The following is a 16915-nucleotide window of genomic DNA, read 5'->3' as shown; positions in this document are numbered from 1 at the left end:
TGCTTTTTTTGACCTTTGCTTTCTTTGTACGCGCTGTTCTTTCTATGGAATCTCTTTTGGACGTGGGATCATAGTAAAAGAACCTCATCCGATGCAACGCTCATCATATTGTACAAAACGCTTGACATACATCTCTGGTAGGATCCTAAGAATACTTGTTCAAATTTACGATGCCAAAAAAAGCAAAAATTTACTCTCCAAGTCCCAAAATATTGTAGCCATCAGTTTTTTGGTGCTTTTTTTGACCTTTGCTTTCTTTGTACGGGCTGTTCTTTCCATGGAATTTCTTTTAATTCGTACAACAGATTCGAAATGAAACAAAAATCACACGAATACAGACAAATCCTCCGAATGTTCACCAATCGCAAGCTTGGTATCTTTCTGTAAATTTAAAGCAATCTGGAACAACAACCAAAGCAGATTCATATTGTGAACTAGTTGCTTAGAAAGCGGCGTTGCTAAACTGACGTGGAGTTCAGAAAAACCGTCACAATTTGGCAGCTTTATTTTATCGAGAAGGTATTGCATAGATATGACAAATATCTAAGTATTTTATCTTATTTTTCGGTAATAAAACATTTTTTGTATATCCATTCGTCGTTTTTTTTACAGCCCATCGGATGTTTAGATAAACAACGATTCAATTTGTCGTGTATAAAAATAATTATTTCTAAAAATTTCTGCAGCACTTTCTTTAATTGATATTTTCTAACAACCACCTGTATATAATGACCTTACCATTCAACCTTGTCAGATCAATAAACAATTCTTATTGTACAAGTAGCATTTTATTAATTCGTCGTGTTGAAAATGTAAATGATTAATATTGGAATTTTTCTTTTCCCGCATAACCTCAATATTGTGGATATCCCAAGAATGATTTGGGATTTATAAATTGTAAATTTCAAGCGACAGTACAAATAGTGATAATGCACGGAAAAGGTTTTATTTTTTTCAACGTGTCTCTGATTATTTTAACCATAAGTTCATCGGTCAAATGTCGTAAGTTATTTTTTTATTTATATTTAAAAATATTAATCATTATTTTTATTTAGAACAATCATGTGAAACTCCGAACGGTGTTTCGGCGATTTGCATTTCCGTTTTCGATTGTAAACACTTTATAAAAGCTATTAGAAATAGAAATCTTTCACAACTCGCTTTTATACGAAAGTCACAATGCGGTTATGATTCTACTCCCTTTGTTTGCTGTGGTGAAGATGTCGATTTCCTCCCAATACCATCAGGAAGATCTTCGTCAACTATTAGTCAAAATTTTCTGAGAAACTCGGCAATTCCTGATTGGAAGACCTGCGGAATACAGGTAAAAAAGTATTTTTTATGTAAATCAGAATATCAAAAATGATTTTTTTATACCACATTCTTTTCTATTAGTTCTGGATACAATAAATCTCTTCTTATTGTCAATTTATTTGTTTTTAAAATAATTTCTTCTTTATATTAATTTATACGAGCGCATCTTTATATTTCGTTGGTAAATTCTACAAGTTTAAACCTGATTTGTTTAATATTATGTTTATGATTGTAGTTTAGTCCTAATTAGCCCTGCGACACGCCGGAACGTCCTGTGGTTCATAATTTTTGAATTATTTTCGTTTTTACAATAATTATTCTAAGTTTAAAAATGGGTAGAACCGTATAATTACGAAAGGAGCATCCATTAAACTACAACTCCTGAAGATATAAGTTTTGTATTGATCAGTAAATGTGATGAAACGATTCACCCAGAGAAATTAACTCATTCAACGAACCGGATTTGCTTAAATAAGTGACGGGGTTGTTTACAGAAATTGATCATCCACCATATAGACCTGATCTTGCTCCGACTGAATATTTTTGATCGCTTAAAGTCGAGGGTGTAAATGAATGATGTTAGGATAAGAATTCATTCATTTCATGAATTAAATTTGAATTTGCTTCGAATATTTTCAAAAATTTACCAAAAAATTAACAAAAAGAGACTCTGTGGACACAGGAAATTATAAATATTAAGAAAATGTTATAAATATCGTACAGGGTTGCGGTTAAAAAAAATTGGGAAGTTTTTTTCTAAACAACAAGTTGAAAAACGGGAAAAATGAAAATAAAGTTGAATCAAAATCTAAATTAAGGGGTGGGAAAAAACTAATTGATTCAGTGATTGTCAATGTTAATATTATTAATAGTTTAATAAGAAGTTTTTCACTTTTTTCCCAGAAATCTGATACTGGTATTGCAAGATTCATTATTGGAGGAACAGAAACGAAATTGAAAGAATTTCCTTGGATGGCTCTTCTTGGTTACACAGATAAATTCGGTAATTTGCTATGGCCTTGCGGAGGTACTCTCATCAACTCCAGGTATATTTTGACAGCTGCACATTGCGTCACTGGAGATATATTAAAATTAGTAGGGAAACTGTAAGTAAATTATTATTTGTTCAATGTTCAATCAGATCTTTCATGACATGTAGACGAAATTTCCTATTAATATCTATAACTTCCACAGCTGCTTTAAACCTTCTTTTTACCACAGATCAAATGGTCAGTTTTAGACTTGTAGAGCCTACAAAACTTGCGAAAGATAAGTACTTAGTTGTTATATGAATAGCCAAATCAAAACTAGTCTCCCAAGTTTCAAAACTGATGTTATAGACTACGAATGTCATTAATGACAGATGAAATGTGTGTAAACGATTGTTGATACCAAGAAAACAAAGAATTTAGAAAGATTTATAACTTTGGTAGGCACCAACGTGATCAAAACGTCACAAAGCAAAAATCCGGAATAAAAATTTTTATATTTGTATTGATGGAACCACCTAGAGGATGTTGGTGATGTTAAGAAAGATTTTCCACCATATCTTGGTTCTAAAAAGTTAGCAAAAACCAGAATGCCAGTCACCAGATTTATACAAGAGATTCTTCAATCATTTTTTCCCCTGGAGAAGGCAGAAACGAAAAGGCAAAACTTTAAAATGTTTACTTAAGGTTGCCGATGAGATTATAGAAAATGTTTAAATATATTTTTGGTTTTTTACGTGTTTTCTAGACGATTTTTAGTGAAAAAAACTCTGCGTCAAGGAAGATAATTATTCAAAATTATAAAATTAAAATGTTAGGTTAAGATAACATCTGATTTACGTAAGTAAAAACGTTTTGTTTTAGTTCTTATGTGAAGCTTGGTGAGCACAACGTAAAAACCGAAATCGATTGTGACAAACATGGAAATTGTAACAATCCTCCAGTTGTAGTAGATGTGGAAACTAGTATTTTCCACGAGGATTACGATCCAGATGATAAAACCAGCGCAAACGATATAGCTCTAATAAAATTGAATCAACAAATCACGTACACAGGTTAATATCTAAATAAATCGATGTAATTGATTGTTGTTTCTTTAATTTTTAGATTTTATACGTCCAATATGTCTCCCGGAACCAAACGAATTTTCTTTTATCGGGGATTATCTCACAACAGCCGGTTGGGGTTTAACAGAAAATCGGACTAATTCTAATTATTTATTAAAAGTGGAAGTTCCATTAAATGATAATGAAAAATGTAATAACGCTTTTAGATCTACGGGGGAGACTCTGTTAGATTCACAAATTTGTGCTGGAGGAGACGCTGAACGAGATTCTTGCTCTGGTATTAAATTTTTTTTTTAAATAAAAACTAGATTTTTAAAACTATTACGTTTTTGTTTTAGGGGATAGCGGGGGACCTTTAATGGCTAGAAGGGCGAGCAATCCACGTCAATGGTATCAAGAAGGAATCGTTTCTTTCGGTGATGTAACATGTGGTATACAAGGATTACCAGGTGTCTATACAAAAGTCTCAAGTTTCTTATCCTGGATACATAGACATGTTGAAGATTGAAAATTAGTTTAATCAATTGAATGTGATAAACAAATGTTAGATTTTATTATAATAAATGATTATTTAAAACTGTTTTTTATTGGTGAACATCAACATTAGTCAAAAACTTGACTAGAAGAAGTTTACAGTGTTCTGTGTACATTATTCTCAACAATTGCAGTTTCAAGATTCAGCTCCATGGCTTCTATACACCACCATGTAGCCCTGATCTGAATCCTTTTCACTATTTTTTATTCGGAAAGCTGAAAGTCGAGCTAAAGGGTGAAAAGCTAGAGAAAGTCATAGGAAAATGATTAGAAGACGATTCTATCGATAAAAGATGAAAAAATACAAATAAAAGTATAATAGATATAAAAAATAAATCATAGCAGTTTAAAGAAAAGCAAAAGATTAATCCGAATAAATGATAAGAGTTGTTATCAATATTTACTTGTTAAAAAAGCGAGGTCGGAAGCTTTTCAAACAACCCTCGTACATATGTAGTACACAGTATTGAATTGGGACGAATAATCGGATAATTCAACCGAATATGTATATCGGAAATGAGATTTACGGAAACGTTATACGGGTAATCACCCACGGATATCTATCGCATATTTTTTAAGATGACTTATCATATTAAATGCCGTTCAAAAATATAAGTTAATAAGTGGAAATACGTCGTGACGTCACTAAATTTTATATGAAATATTATATAAAGTGGAGCGAATTATAAACAAAAGGCAGTTAACTTGCACCACCACATACGATATTATCTTTTATTTGATAATTATTTTTTATTTAATTGGAAATGAAATATATCGAAACATGTTTAATGTTAGGTATCTTATCGATTATCGAAGGTGGTAAGTATTTTTTTTTTGTTAATATAATTCGATTCTTCTAACTTTATCTTATTCTTTTTTATCTAATAGTATTAGTATTTTATCATTTTACATATTTCAATATCTAATTTTCTTTCTTGTTTTTATTATATTCTGTTTCTAGACATTTCGTATTCTTCTTTATCTTCTTTTTTATAAAATGACATTTCCTATAGTAATTATATCATCTAATTACGTTCCTAGATATTTCGTATTCTTTTCGATCTTCTTTTTTATCTAATGACATTTCCTATCAAGTAATTCGATCTTCTACATATTTCAATATCTAATTATCAATATATTCAGTTTCTAAACATTTCGTATTCTTTTTTCGTATTCTTCTCGATCTTCTTTTTTATAAAATGACATTTCCTATAGTAATTATATCATCTAATTACGTTTCTAGATATTTCGTATTGTTTTCTATCTTCTTTTTTATCTAATGACATTTCCTATCAAGTAATTCGATCTTCTACATATTTCAATATCTAATTTTCAATATATTCAGTTTCTAAACATTTCGTATTCTTCTCGATCTTCTTTTTTATAAAATGACATTTCCTATCAAGTAATTCGATCTTCTACATATTTCAATATCTAATTATCAATATATTCAGTTTCTAAACATTTCGTATTCTTTTCGATCTTCTTTTTTATCTAATGACATTTCCTATCAAGTAATTCGATCTTCTACATATTTCAATATCTAATTTTCAATATATTCAGTTTCTAAACATTTCGTATTCTTCTCGATCTTCTTTTTTATAAAATGACATTTCCTATCAAGTAATTCGATCTTCTACATATTTCAATATCTAATTATCAATATATTCAGTTTCTAAACATTTCGTATTCTTTTTTCGTATTCTTCTCGATCTTCTTTTTTATAAAATGACATTTCCTATAGTAATTATATCATCTAATTACGTTCCTAGATATTTCGTATTCTTTTCGATCTTCTTTTTTATCTAATGACATTTCCTATCAAGTAATTCGATCTTCTACATATTTCAATATCTAATTTTCAATATATTCAGTTTCTAAACATTTCGTATTCTTCTCGATCTTCTTTTTTATAAAATGACATTTCCTATCAAGTAATTCGATCTTCTACATATTTCAATATCTAATTATCAATATATTCAGTTTCTAAACATTTCGTATTCTTTTTTCGTATTCTTCTCGATCTTCTTTTTTATAAAATGACATTTCCTATAGTAATTATATCATCTAATTACGTTTCTAGATATTTCGTATTGTTTTCTATCTTCTTTTTTATCTAATGACATTTCCTATCAAGTAATTCGATCTTCTACGTATTTCAATATCTAATTTTCAATATATTCAGTTTCTAAACATTTCGTATTCTTCTCGATCTTCTTTTTTATAAAATGACATTTCCTATCAAGTAATTCGATCTTCTACATATTTCAATATCTAATTATCAATATATTCAGTTTCTAAACATTTCGTATTCTTTTTTCGTATTCTTCTCGATCTTCTTTTTTATAAAATGACATTTCCTATAGTAATTATATCATCTAATTACGTTCCTAGATATTTCGTATTCTTTTCGATCTTCTTTTTTATCTAATGACATTTCCTATCAAGTAATTCGATCTTCTACATATTTCAATATCTAATTTTCAATATATTCAGTTTCTAAACATTTCGTATTCTTCTCGATCTTCTTTTTTATAAAATGACATTTCCTATCAAGTAATTCGATCTTCTACATATTTCAATATCTAATTATCAATATATTCAGTTTCTAAACATTTCGTATTCTTTTTTCGTATTCTTCTCGATCTTCTTTTTTATAAAATGACATTTCCTATAGTAATTATATCATCTAATTACGTTCCTAGATATTTCGTATTCTTTTCGATCTTCTTTTTTATCTAATGACATTTCCTATCAAGTAATTCGATCTTCTACATATTTCAATATCTAATTTTCAATATATTCAGTTTCTAAACATTTCGTATTCTTCTCGATATTCTTTTTTATAAAATGACATTTCCTATCAAGTAATTCGATCTTCTACATATTTCAATATCTAATTATCAATATATTCAGTTTCTAAACATTTCGTATTCTTTTTTCGTATTCTTCTCGATCTTCTTTTTTATAAAATGACATTTCCTATAGTAATTATATCATCTAATTACGTTCCTAGATATTTCGTATTCTTTTCGATCTTCTTTTTTATCTAATGACATTTCCTATCAAGTAATTCGATCTTCTACATATTTCAATATCTAATTTACAATATATTCAGTTTCTAAACATTTCGTATTCTTCTCGATCTTCTTTTTTATAAAATGACATTTCCTATCAAGTAATTCGATCTTCTACATATTTCAATATCTAATTATCAATATATTCAGTTTCTAAACATTTCGTATTCTTTTTTCGTATTCTTCTCGATCTTCTTTTTTATAAAATGACATTTCCTATAGTAATTATATCATCTAATTACGTTCCTAGATATTTCGTATTCTTTTCGATCTTCTTTTTTATCTAATGACATTTCCTATCAAGTAATTCGATCTTCTACATATTTCAATATCTAATTATCAATATATTCAGTTTCTAAACATTTCGTATTCTTCTCGATCTTCTTTTTTATAAAATGACATTTCCTATCAAGTAATTCGATCTTCTACATATTTCAATATCTAATTATCAATATATTCAGTTTCTAAACATTTCGTATTCTTTTTTCGTATTCTTCTCGATCTTCTTTTTTATAAAATGACATTTCCTATAGTAATTATATCATCTAATTACGTTTCTAGATATTTCGTATTGTTTTCTATCTTCTTTTTTATCTAATGACATTTCCTATCAAGTAATTCGATCTTCTACATATTTCAATATCTAATTATCAATATATTCAGTTTCTAAACATTTCGTATTCTTCTCGATCTTCTTTTTTATAAAATGACATTTCCTATCAAGTAATTCGATCTTCTACATATTTCAATATCTAATTATCAATATATTCAGTTTCTAAACATTTCGTATTCTTTTTTCGTATTCTTCTCGATCTTCTTTTTTATAAAATGACATTTCCTATAGTAATTATATCATCTAATTACGTTCCTAGATATTTCGTATTGTTTTCGATCTTCTTTTTTATCTAATGACATTTCCTATCAAGTAATTCGATCTTCTACATATTTCAATATCTAATTTTCAATATATTCAGTTTCTAAACATTTCGTATTCTTCTCGATCTTCTTTTTTATAAAATGACATTTCCTATCAAGTAATTCGATCTTCTACATATTTCAATATCTAATTATCAATATATTCAGTTTCTAAACATTTCGTATTCTTTTTTCATATTCTTCTCGATCTTCTTTTTTATAAAATGACATTTCCTATAGTAATTATATCATCTAATTACGTTCCTAGATATTTCGTATTCTTTTCGATCTTCTTTTTTATCTAATGACATTTCCTATCAAGTAATTCGATCTTCTACATATTTCAATATCTAATTTTCAATATATTCAGTTTCTAAACATTTCGTATTCTTCTCGATCTTCTTTTTTATAAAATGACATTTCCTATCAAGTAATTCGATCTTCTACATATTTCAATATCTAATTATCAATATATTCAGTTTCTAAACATTTCGTATTCTTTTTTCGTATTCTTCTCGATCTTCTTTTTTATAAAATGACATTTCCTATAGTAATTATATCATCTAATTACGTTCCTAGATATTTCGTATTCTTTTCGATCTTCTTTTTTATCTAATGACATTTCCTATCAAGTAATTCGATCTTCTACATATTTCAATATCTAATTATCAATATATTCAGTTTCTAAACATTTCGTATTCTTCTCGATCTTCTTTTTTATAAAATGACATTTCCTATCAAGTAATTCGATCTTCTACATATTTCAATATCTAATTATCAATATATTCAGTTTCTAAACATTTCGTATTCTTTTTTCGTATTCTTCTCGATCTTCTTTTTTATAAAATGACATTTCCTATAGTAATTATATCATCTAATTACGTTCCTAGATATTTCGTATTCTTTTCGATCTTCTTTTTTATCTAATGACATTTCCTATCAAGTAATTCGATCTTCTACATATTTCAATATCTAATTTTCAATATATTCAGTTTCTAAACATTTCGTATTCTTCTCGATCTTCTTTTTTATAAAATGACATTTCCTATCAAGTAATTCGATCTTCTACATATTTCAATATCTAATTATCAATATATTCAGTTTCTAAACATTTCGTATTCTTTTTTCGTATTCTTCTCGATCTTCTTTTTTATAAAATGACATTTCCTATAGTAATTATATCATCTAATTACGTTCCTAGATATTTCGTATTCTTTTCGATCTTCTTTTTTATCTAATGACATTTCCTATCAAGTAATTCGATCTTCTACATATTTCAATATCTAATTTTCAATATATTCAGTTTCTAAACATTTCGTATTCTTCTCGATCTTCTTTTTTATAAAATGACATTTCCTATCAAGTAATTCGATCTTCTACATATTTCAATATCTAATTATCAATATATTCAGTTTCTAAACATTTCGTATTCTTTTTTCGTATTCTTCTCGATCTTCTTTTTTATAAAATGACATTTCCTATAGTAATTATATCATCTAATTACGTTCCTAGATATTTCGTATTCTTTTCGATCTTCTTTTTTATCTAATGACATTTCCTATCAAGTAATTCGATCTTCTACATATTTCAATATCTAATTATCAATATATTCAGTTTCTAAACATTTCGTATTCTTCTCGATCTTCTTTTTTATAAAATGACATTTCCTATCAAGTAATTCGATCTTCTACATATTTCAATATCTAATTATCAATATATTCAGTTTCTAAACATTTCGTATTCTTTTTTCGTATTCTTCTCGATCTTCTTTTTTATAAAATGACATTTCCTATAGTAATTATATCATCTAATTACGTTTCTAGATATTTCGTATTGTTTTCTATCTTCTTTTTTATCTAATGACATTTCCTATCAAGTAATTCGATCTTCTACATATTTCAATATCTAATTATCAATATATTCAGTTTCTAAACATTTCGTATTCTTCTCGATCTTCTTTTTTATAAAATGACATTTCCTATCAAGTAATTCGATCTTCTACATATTTCAATATCTAATTATCAATATATTCAGTTTCTAAACATTTCGTATTCTTTTTTCGTATTCTTCTCGATCTTCTTTTTTATAAAATGACATTTCCTATAGTAATTATATCATCTAATTACGTTTCTAGATATTTCGTATTGTTTTCGATCTTCTTTTTTATCTAATGACATTTCCTATCAAGTAATTCGATCTTCTACATATTTCAATATCTAATTTTCAATATATTCAGTTTCTAAACATTTCGTATTCTTCTCGATCTTCTTTTTTATAAAATGACATTTCCTATCAAGTAATTCGATCTTCTACATATTTCAATATCTAATTATCAATATATTCAGTTTCTAAACATTTCGTATTCTTTTTTCGTATTCTTCTCGATCTTCTTTTTTATAAAATGACATTTCCTATAGTAATTATATCATCTAATTACGTTCCTAGATATTTCGTATTCTTTTCGATCTTCTTTTTTATCTAATGACATTTCCTATCAAGTAATTCGATCTTCTACATATTTCAATATCTAATTTTCAATATATTCAGTTTCTAAACATTTCGTATTCTTCTCGATCTTCTTTTTTATAAAATGACATTTCCTATCAAGTAATTCGATCTTCTACATATTTCAATATCTAATTATCAATATATTCAGTTTCTAAACATTTCGTATTCTTTTTTCGTATTCTTCTCGATCTTCTTTTTTATAAAATGACATTTCCTATAGTAATTATATCATCTAATTACGTTCCTAGATATTTCGTATTCTTTTCGATCTTCTTTTTTATCTAATGACATTTCCTATCAAGTAATTCGATCTTCTACATATTTCAATATCTAATTATCAATATATTCAGTTTCTAAACATTTCGTATTCTTCTCGATCTTCTTTTTTATAAAATGACATTTCCTATCAAGTAATTCGATCTTCTACATATTTCAATATCTAATTATCAATATATTCAGTTTCTAAACATTTCGTATTCTTTTTTCGTATTCTTCTCGATCTTCTTTTTTATAAAATGACATTTCCTATAGTAATTATATCATCTAATTACGTTCCTAGATATTTCGTATTCTTTTCGATCTTCTTTTTTATCTAATGACATTTCCTATCAAGTAATTCGATCTTCTACATATTTCAATATCTAATTATCAATATATTCAGTTTCTAAACATTTCGTATTCTTCTCGATCTTCTTTTTTATAAAATGATATTTCCTATAGTAATTATATCATCTAATTACGTTTCTAGATATTTCGTATTGTTTTCTATCTTCTTTTTTATCTAATGACATTACCTATCAAGTAATTCGATCTTCTACATATTTCAATATCTAATTTTCAATATATACAGTTTCTAGACATTTCGTATTCTTTTTTCGTATTCTTCTCGATCTTCTTTTTTATAAAATGACATTTCCTATAGTAATTATATCATCTAATTACGTTCCTAGATATTTCGTATTCTTCTCGATCTTCTGTTTTATAAAATGACATTTCCTATCAAGTAATTCGATCTTCTACATATTTCAATATCTAATTTTCAATATATTCAGTTTCTAAACATTTCGTATTCTTCTCGATCTTCTTTTTTATAAAATGACATTTCCTATCAAGTAATTCGATCTTCTACATATTTCAATATCTAATTTTCAATATATACAGTTTCTAGACATTTCGTATTCTTTTTTCGTATTCTTCTCGATCTTCTTTTTTATAAAATGACATTTCCTATAGTAATTATATCATCTAATTACGTTCCTAGATATTTCGTATTCTTCTCGATCTTCTGTTTTATAAAATGACATTTCCTATCAAGTAATTCGATCTTCTACATATTTCAATATCTAATTTTCAATATATTCAGGTTCTAAACATTTCGTATTCTTCTCGATCTTCTTTTTTATAAAATGACATTTCCTATGTAATTATATCATCTAATTACGTTTCTAGATATTTCGTATTCTTTTCGATCTTCTTTTTTATCTAATGACATTTCATATCAAGTAATTAAACATTCTACATATTTCAGTAACTACTTTTAATTCTTAATTGTAATATATTCAGAATGAATTGCATATTTAATGTATCTTATGAGGTTAGTAAGTTTTACGGTTCCAAGAAATTTCGCATTTAATAAGCACAATAAAAAATTGATATAGAAGATAAAAAACCTTCCGAATACATCGTTAAAGCTACAGCAGTTGTTGTAATTCAGATTACATTAAATGAATTTTCTAATTAACGTTTTTTTGATATTAAATATTAATATAAAAGTTTTATTATAGAAAAATTTATTTATATCCCGTGGATGCATTTTTACGAGCCGGTTAACATTGAATTCTTCTTTCTTATTTTTGAAACGATTTTACACAAACTAATGAAATTTGGAAATTGAATAGTAAGGATGCAAAACTTCCTGTTAATGATGATGACATAGCTCTCTACGTTGAAAACTCAAAATACCCAAATTTTCATGTAAAATAAGTACATAGAATGTGTTTTTAAACACAACTTCAACTAGCATACTTGTCAATTATATGTTTGTAGAAAGAAACAAAAATCAAGTAAAAACATTTCCCACTAAACTTATCTTATTATAGGACAAGATAGTCTGAGACAATACTTTCATGGTATCAGGATAACATCGTATTGAAGATATGGTGCATCAAATTTCACAGTTTGAAGATTCTAGTATATTAGATCTCAACCATCAAACTCCTATTCAAGAGGATTGGGTTGGTTTTCAACAATTTTTGAAACCATGGTGTCAGGAAAACAAAAAAAAACATTATTGAACTTGGATTGAATTGGATGCGTGTTCAATAGTTCGTTTTGAAGATGTGGTGCATCAAATTTCACAGTTTGAAGATTCTAGTATATTAGATCTCAACCATCAAACTCCTATTCAAGAGGATTGGGTTGGTTTTCAACAATTTTTGAAACCATGGTGTCAGGAAAACAAAAAAAAACATTATTGAACTTGGATTGAATTGGATGCGTGTTCAATAGTTCGTTTTGAAGATGTGGTGCATCAAATTTCACAGTTTGAAGATTCTAGTATATTAGATCTCAACCATCAAACTCCTATTCAAGAGGATTGGGTTGGTTTTCAACAATTTTTGAAACCATGGTGTCAGGAAAACAAAAAAAAACATTATTGAACTTGGATTGAATTGGATGCGTGTTCAATAGTTCGTTTTGAAGATGTGGTGCATCAAATTTCACAGTTTGAAGATTCTAGTATATTAGATCTCAACCATCAAACTCCTATTCAAGAGGATTGGGTTGGTTTTCAACAATTTTTGAAACCATGGTGTCAGGAAAACAAAAAAAAACATTATTGAACTTGGATTGAATTGGATGCGTGTTCAATAGTTCGTTTTGAAGATGTGGTGCATCAAATTTCACAGTTTGAAGATTCTAGTATATTAGATCTCAACCATCAAACTCCTATTCAAGAGGATTGGGTTGGTTTTCAACAATTTTTGAAACCATGGTGTCAGGAAAACAAAAAAAAACATTATTGAACTTGGATTGAATTGGATGCGTGTTCAATAGTTCGTTTTGAAGATGTGGTGCATCAAATTTCACAGTTTGAAGATTCTAGTATATTAGATCTCAACCATCAAACATCAAGCCTTTGAAAATAACACGATATTGATTTACAAAAATTTTTAAATACTGCAAGAAAGTAAAGAAAATTCAGAAAGTATGAATGATTACATAAAATATTGTTTATTATAAATATGTAACATAATTAAGTTATTTTTTTTCAACAGAACTCTTCCAGTTAAATACAGACGAAGAAATTAATACTGTAAACAATATTCAAACAGAATCTAAAAGATATAAGAGACTCATTGCATTCAAAAAGTTTGAAGGGAAATTTTGTCCGAACAAAAAAAGGCGAAGAACGCAAATAATAAAAAAAAATCGGAAAATAAAAAGTCTTTACGGACCAAGATATGAAAACGAAATTGTCAATGAAGTTAACAAAGATTATAATGACGATATTTATATTTTGAAACCATCTGATTATCCAAAAACCTACTCGATTAAATCCAAAAGTAATAACAGGAAATGTGGTAGAAATTCGGAAGGTGTCAGTGAAAAAATAGTCGGTGGGACACGTGTAGCTTTAGGCGAATACCCCTGGATGGCGTTAATTCAATATATCGGAACTAAAGGGGTGACAAATGGATGTGGTGGTACTTTGATAAATTCAAAACACGTTTTAACAGCTGCTCATTGCGTAGACGAAGATATTCTACAATTCCAAAATTTAAAATTGTAAGTAAACAAATTTGATAATCTTAGAATGTTTATTGTCGTTTTTATTCAAGGTATCGAATTATTTTGGGGGAATATGATACAAAAACAGATCCCGATTGTACTGCTGGACCTAATAGCGTTTGCGCAGATGCAATTAAAGTTTATAATGCCGCGCAAATAATCAAACATTACAATTTTAATAAAACAAATGGCTTATTGAACGACATAGCGTTGATAAAATTAGACAGGGAAGTTGAATTTTCAGATTATATTAAACCTATTTGCCTTCCGAGAACGAACTTTGTTCTTAATCAAAATGGCAGAGAAACAGTCACTGTTGCTGGATGGGGAACAATTTTCACCAAAAAAGATGTTTCTGCAAAAGGTAATTGATATATTTGTTTCACTTACCGAATTAAAAGTGATAACACTCTTTTCCAGAAAGTACTAGCAGAATGTTGAACAAAGTTGATCTTCCAGTTGTTGATCAAGGTTATTGTACGAATCAAGGTGTTATTTTGACACCGGGTCAACTATGCGTAGGTTTGGGAAAAGGCATGGACTCCTGTCGGGGAGATTCAGGAGGTCCGGCGATGGTCCAAATTGTTGAAGACTCAGAAATCGTCACTTACCAAATAGGCATAATTTCCTACGGATTTAGTCCTGATAGGGAATTGTGTGGAAGTGTTTCGTCAGTTAAAACATTCGTTCCTTATTATTTAAACTGGATTTATAATCAAATGTGATAATATCTTTATATAAATAGTAATAAATGATACGAAATAAATAAAAAACGAATTTATACCCTACTTTTTGATTTTCTTGTATATTAATTCATATTTGGATTGATAAACTTTTTGTAAAGTTCGTTCATCTTTAAATGATAATTACGAATTGATTCGAAGCTTCAAGTTCTTGTTTACGAGCTTATCGAACGGCAACTTTCTAATATTTCCCTAACCTCCAAATCATGACATATCTGTCATTTGTCATAGTTGATGTCTCCGAAAGGCTTAGAAGATACCTTGACTATAACCTCCAAATCATGACATATCTGTCATTTGTCATAGTTGATGTCTCCGAAAGGCTTAGAAGATACCTTGACTATAACCTCCAAATCATGACATATCTGTCATTTGTCATAGTTGATATTTCCGAAAGGCTTAGAAGATACCTTGACTATAACCTCCAAATCATGACATATCTGTCATTTGTCATAGTTGATGTCTCCGAAAGGCTTAGAAGATACCTTGACTATAACCTCCAAATCATGACATATCTGTCATTTGTCATAGTTGATATTTCCGAAAGGCTTAGAAGATACCTTGACTATAACCTCCAAATCATGACATATCTGTCATTTGTCATAGTTTTTAGATTTTTCGTTTTGATGTCTCTGAAACGTTTAGAAGATACCTTGAAATGGAATTTAAGAATTTCTGACTAACACCCTTCGGCAATCCTTCATCTTCATTATCTAAATTTTGGAAATTTCGCCTCAATACAAAGATGGTTCCCGAAGTACTTGGAAATTGGACCAGATTGATTGTATTGGACCACTTTGGTAATCAGTTTATAAAAATTCGAAAAATTTATTTTATTTTGCTTAATGACAACAAATAAATAATAAATTTATACAAGTTTTTCATCGGATTTGTTAATAAATTTTATTGAAATTTATCTATCGACGAGACTCAATTTTTAACCCGATTATTTTCACTTTCAATATCCTTTATAGGGCAGCAAACTTTTGGATTATTACCGAAGAAACCGCATTGTGATTTTATGAGAAAATCCAGTTTTTCAACAGTCATTGGAGTGTCATAATCTGTAGATATTTCAAATATAGAAGAACATTCTTGTAGTATCACACAAATACCTTTCCCGTTGTTTGGAGTTAGACAAAAATCTACAAAAAAAAAGATAATTTCGAAAATTGAGCTAATAAATATGTCAGAATTAGAATCAAGACAAATTAAAGATGTGGGGAGGAAAGTTCGTTCCAAATTTCGCCAAAACGTTCCATTGGTTTCAATTGAGGCTCATTAAGAACTTTCCTAGATGTCCAACTCCAAGTTTTCGCAAGGTCCTTTGCATAATGAGCAACTTCTATATCTTCCCAAAACAAATAATTTTTTTCTTTATGTAATATTCCATTTTAACAGACGTGGGTAGGTCCAGAACATGTTATTTGTTCTACATAATCATTGTTTTGTAATACAACCGCGTACAATAGAATAATTCCTTTCCATATCCTTTCAAAGTCGCTTTTCATTGGAACCATTTATTGAGGTTTTGAAGCGGTTCCCGATTGCACCAAAACCAGTCTGGATTACAAAAAGTTTAGAAAAATCAGGACCTGCAAGAATACAGCTAGAAATAAGAAATTTCGTAGACTATTGAATCAGAAAACGCTTTCGACGAAATCAAGAAACGTTTCACATCTAACAAGCCTTGATTTTTGATTTTTTTCCATTCGTCGCTGAACTACATTTTGTTTGTTTAGATTGTAGCTTACAAATTTCTTATTTTTTTGACTTTTAGTACTACATAACCTCAAATTTTATAGACTTACCTGTTAACGCTGAACTGTATATTGCTAAGGTAGATACAAGCACAAATCGTAACCACAACATTTTGGTAAATAAGAAATAATGATTAAAAAAATAGTTTATATTTATTTCAGATTGAAATCAAGTCTACCTTGATTAAGGTTAATGCTATGATACACGTTGTTGTA

General features: G+C 28.2%; 1 protein-coding gene across 1 annotated transcript; it reads left to right on the top strand.

The window, feature by feature from the left end:
* The first annotated feature begins 600 nt into the window (after positions 1-600).
* LOC130902459 (uncharacterized) lies at positions 601-14956 on the top strand. Its single transcript, XM_057814619.1, has 9 exons — positions 601-1002; positions 1056-1324; positions 2218-2420; positions 3168-3358; positions 3411-3647; positions 3709-3866; positions 13694-14193; positions 14247-14560; positions 14617-14956. Exons 1-9 carry the CDS (start codon positions 930-932, stop codon positions 14919-14921), a joined length of 2250 nt encoding a protein of 749 aa, XP_057670602.1. The 5' UTR covers positions 601-929; the 3' UTR covers positions 14922-14956.
* The last annotated feature ends 1959 nt before the right edge of the window (positions 14957-16915 follow it).

Source organism: Diorhabda carinulata, chromosome X (assembly GCF_026250575.1).
Source record: "Diorhabda carinulata isolate Delta chromosome X, icDioCari1.1, whole genome shotgun sequence".
NCBI lineage: Eukaryota > Metazoa > Arthropoda > Insecta > Coleoptera > Chrysomelidae > Diorhabda > Diorhabda carinulata.
The sequence above is the reverse complement of the archived record's forward strand: the minus strand, read 5'-3'. Positions and strand labels throughout refer to the sequence as shown.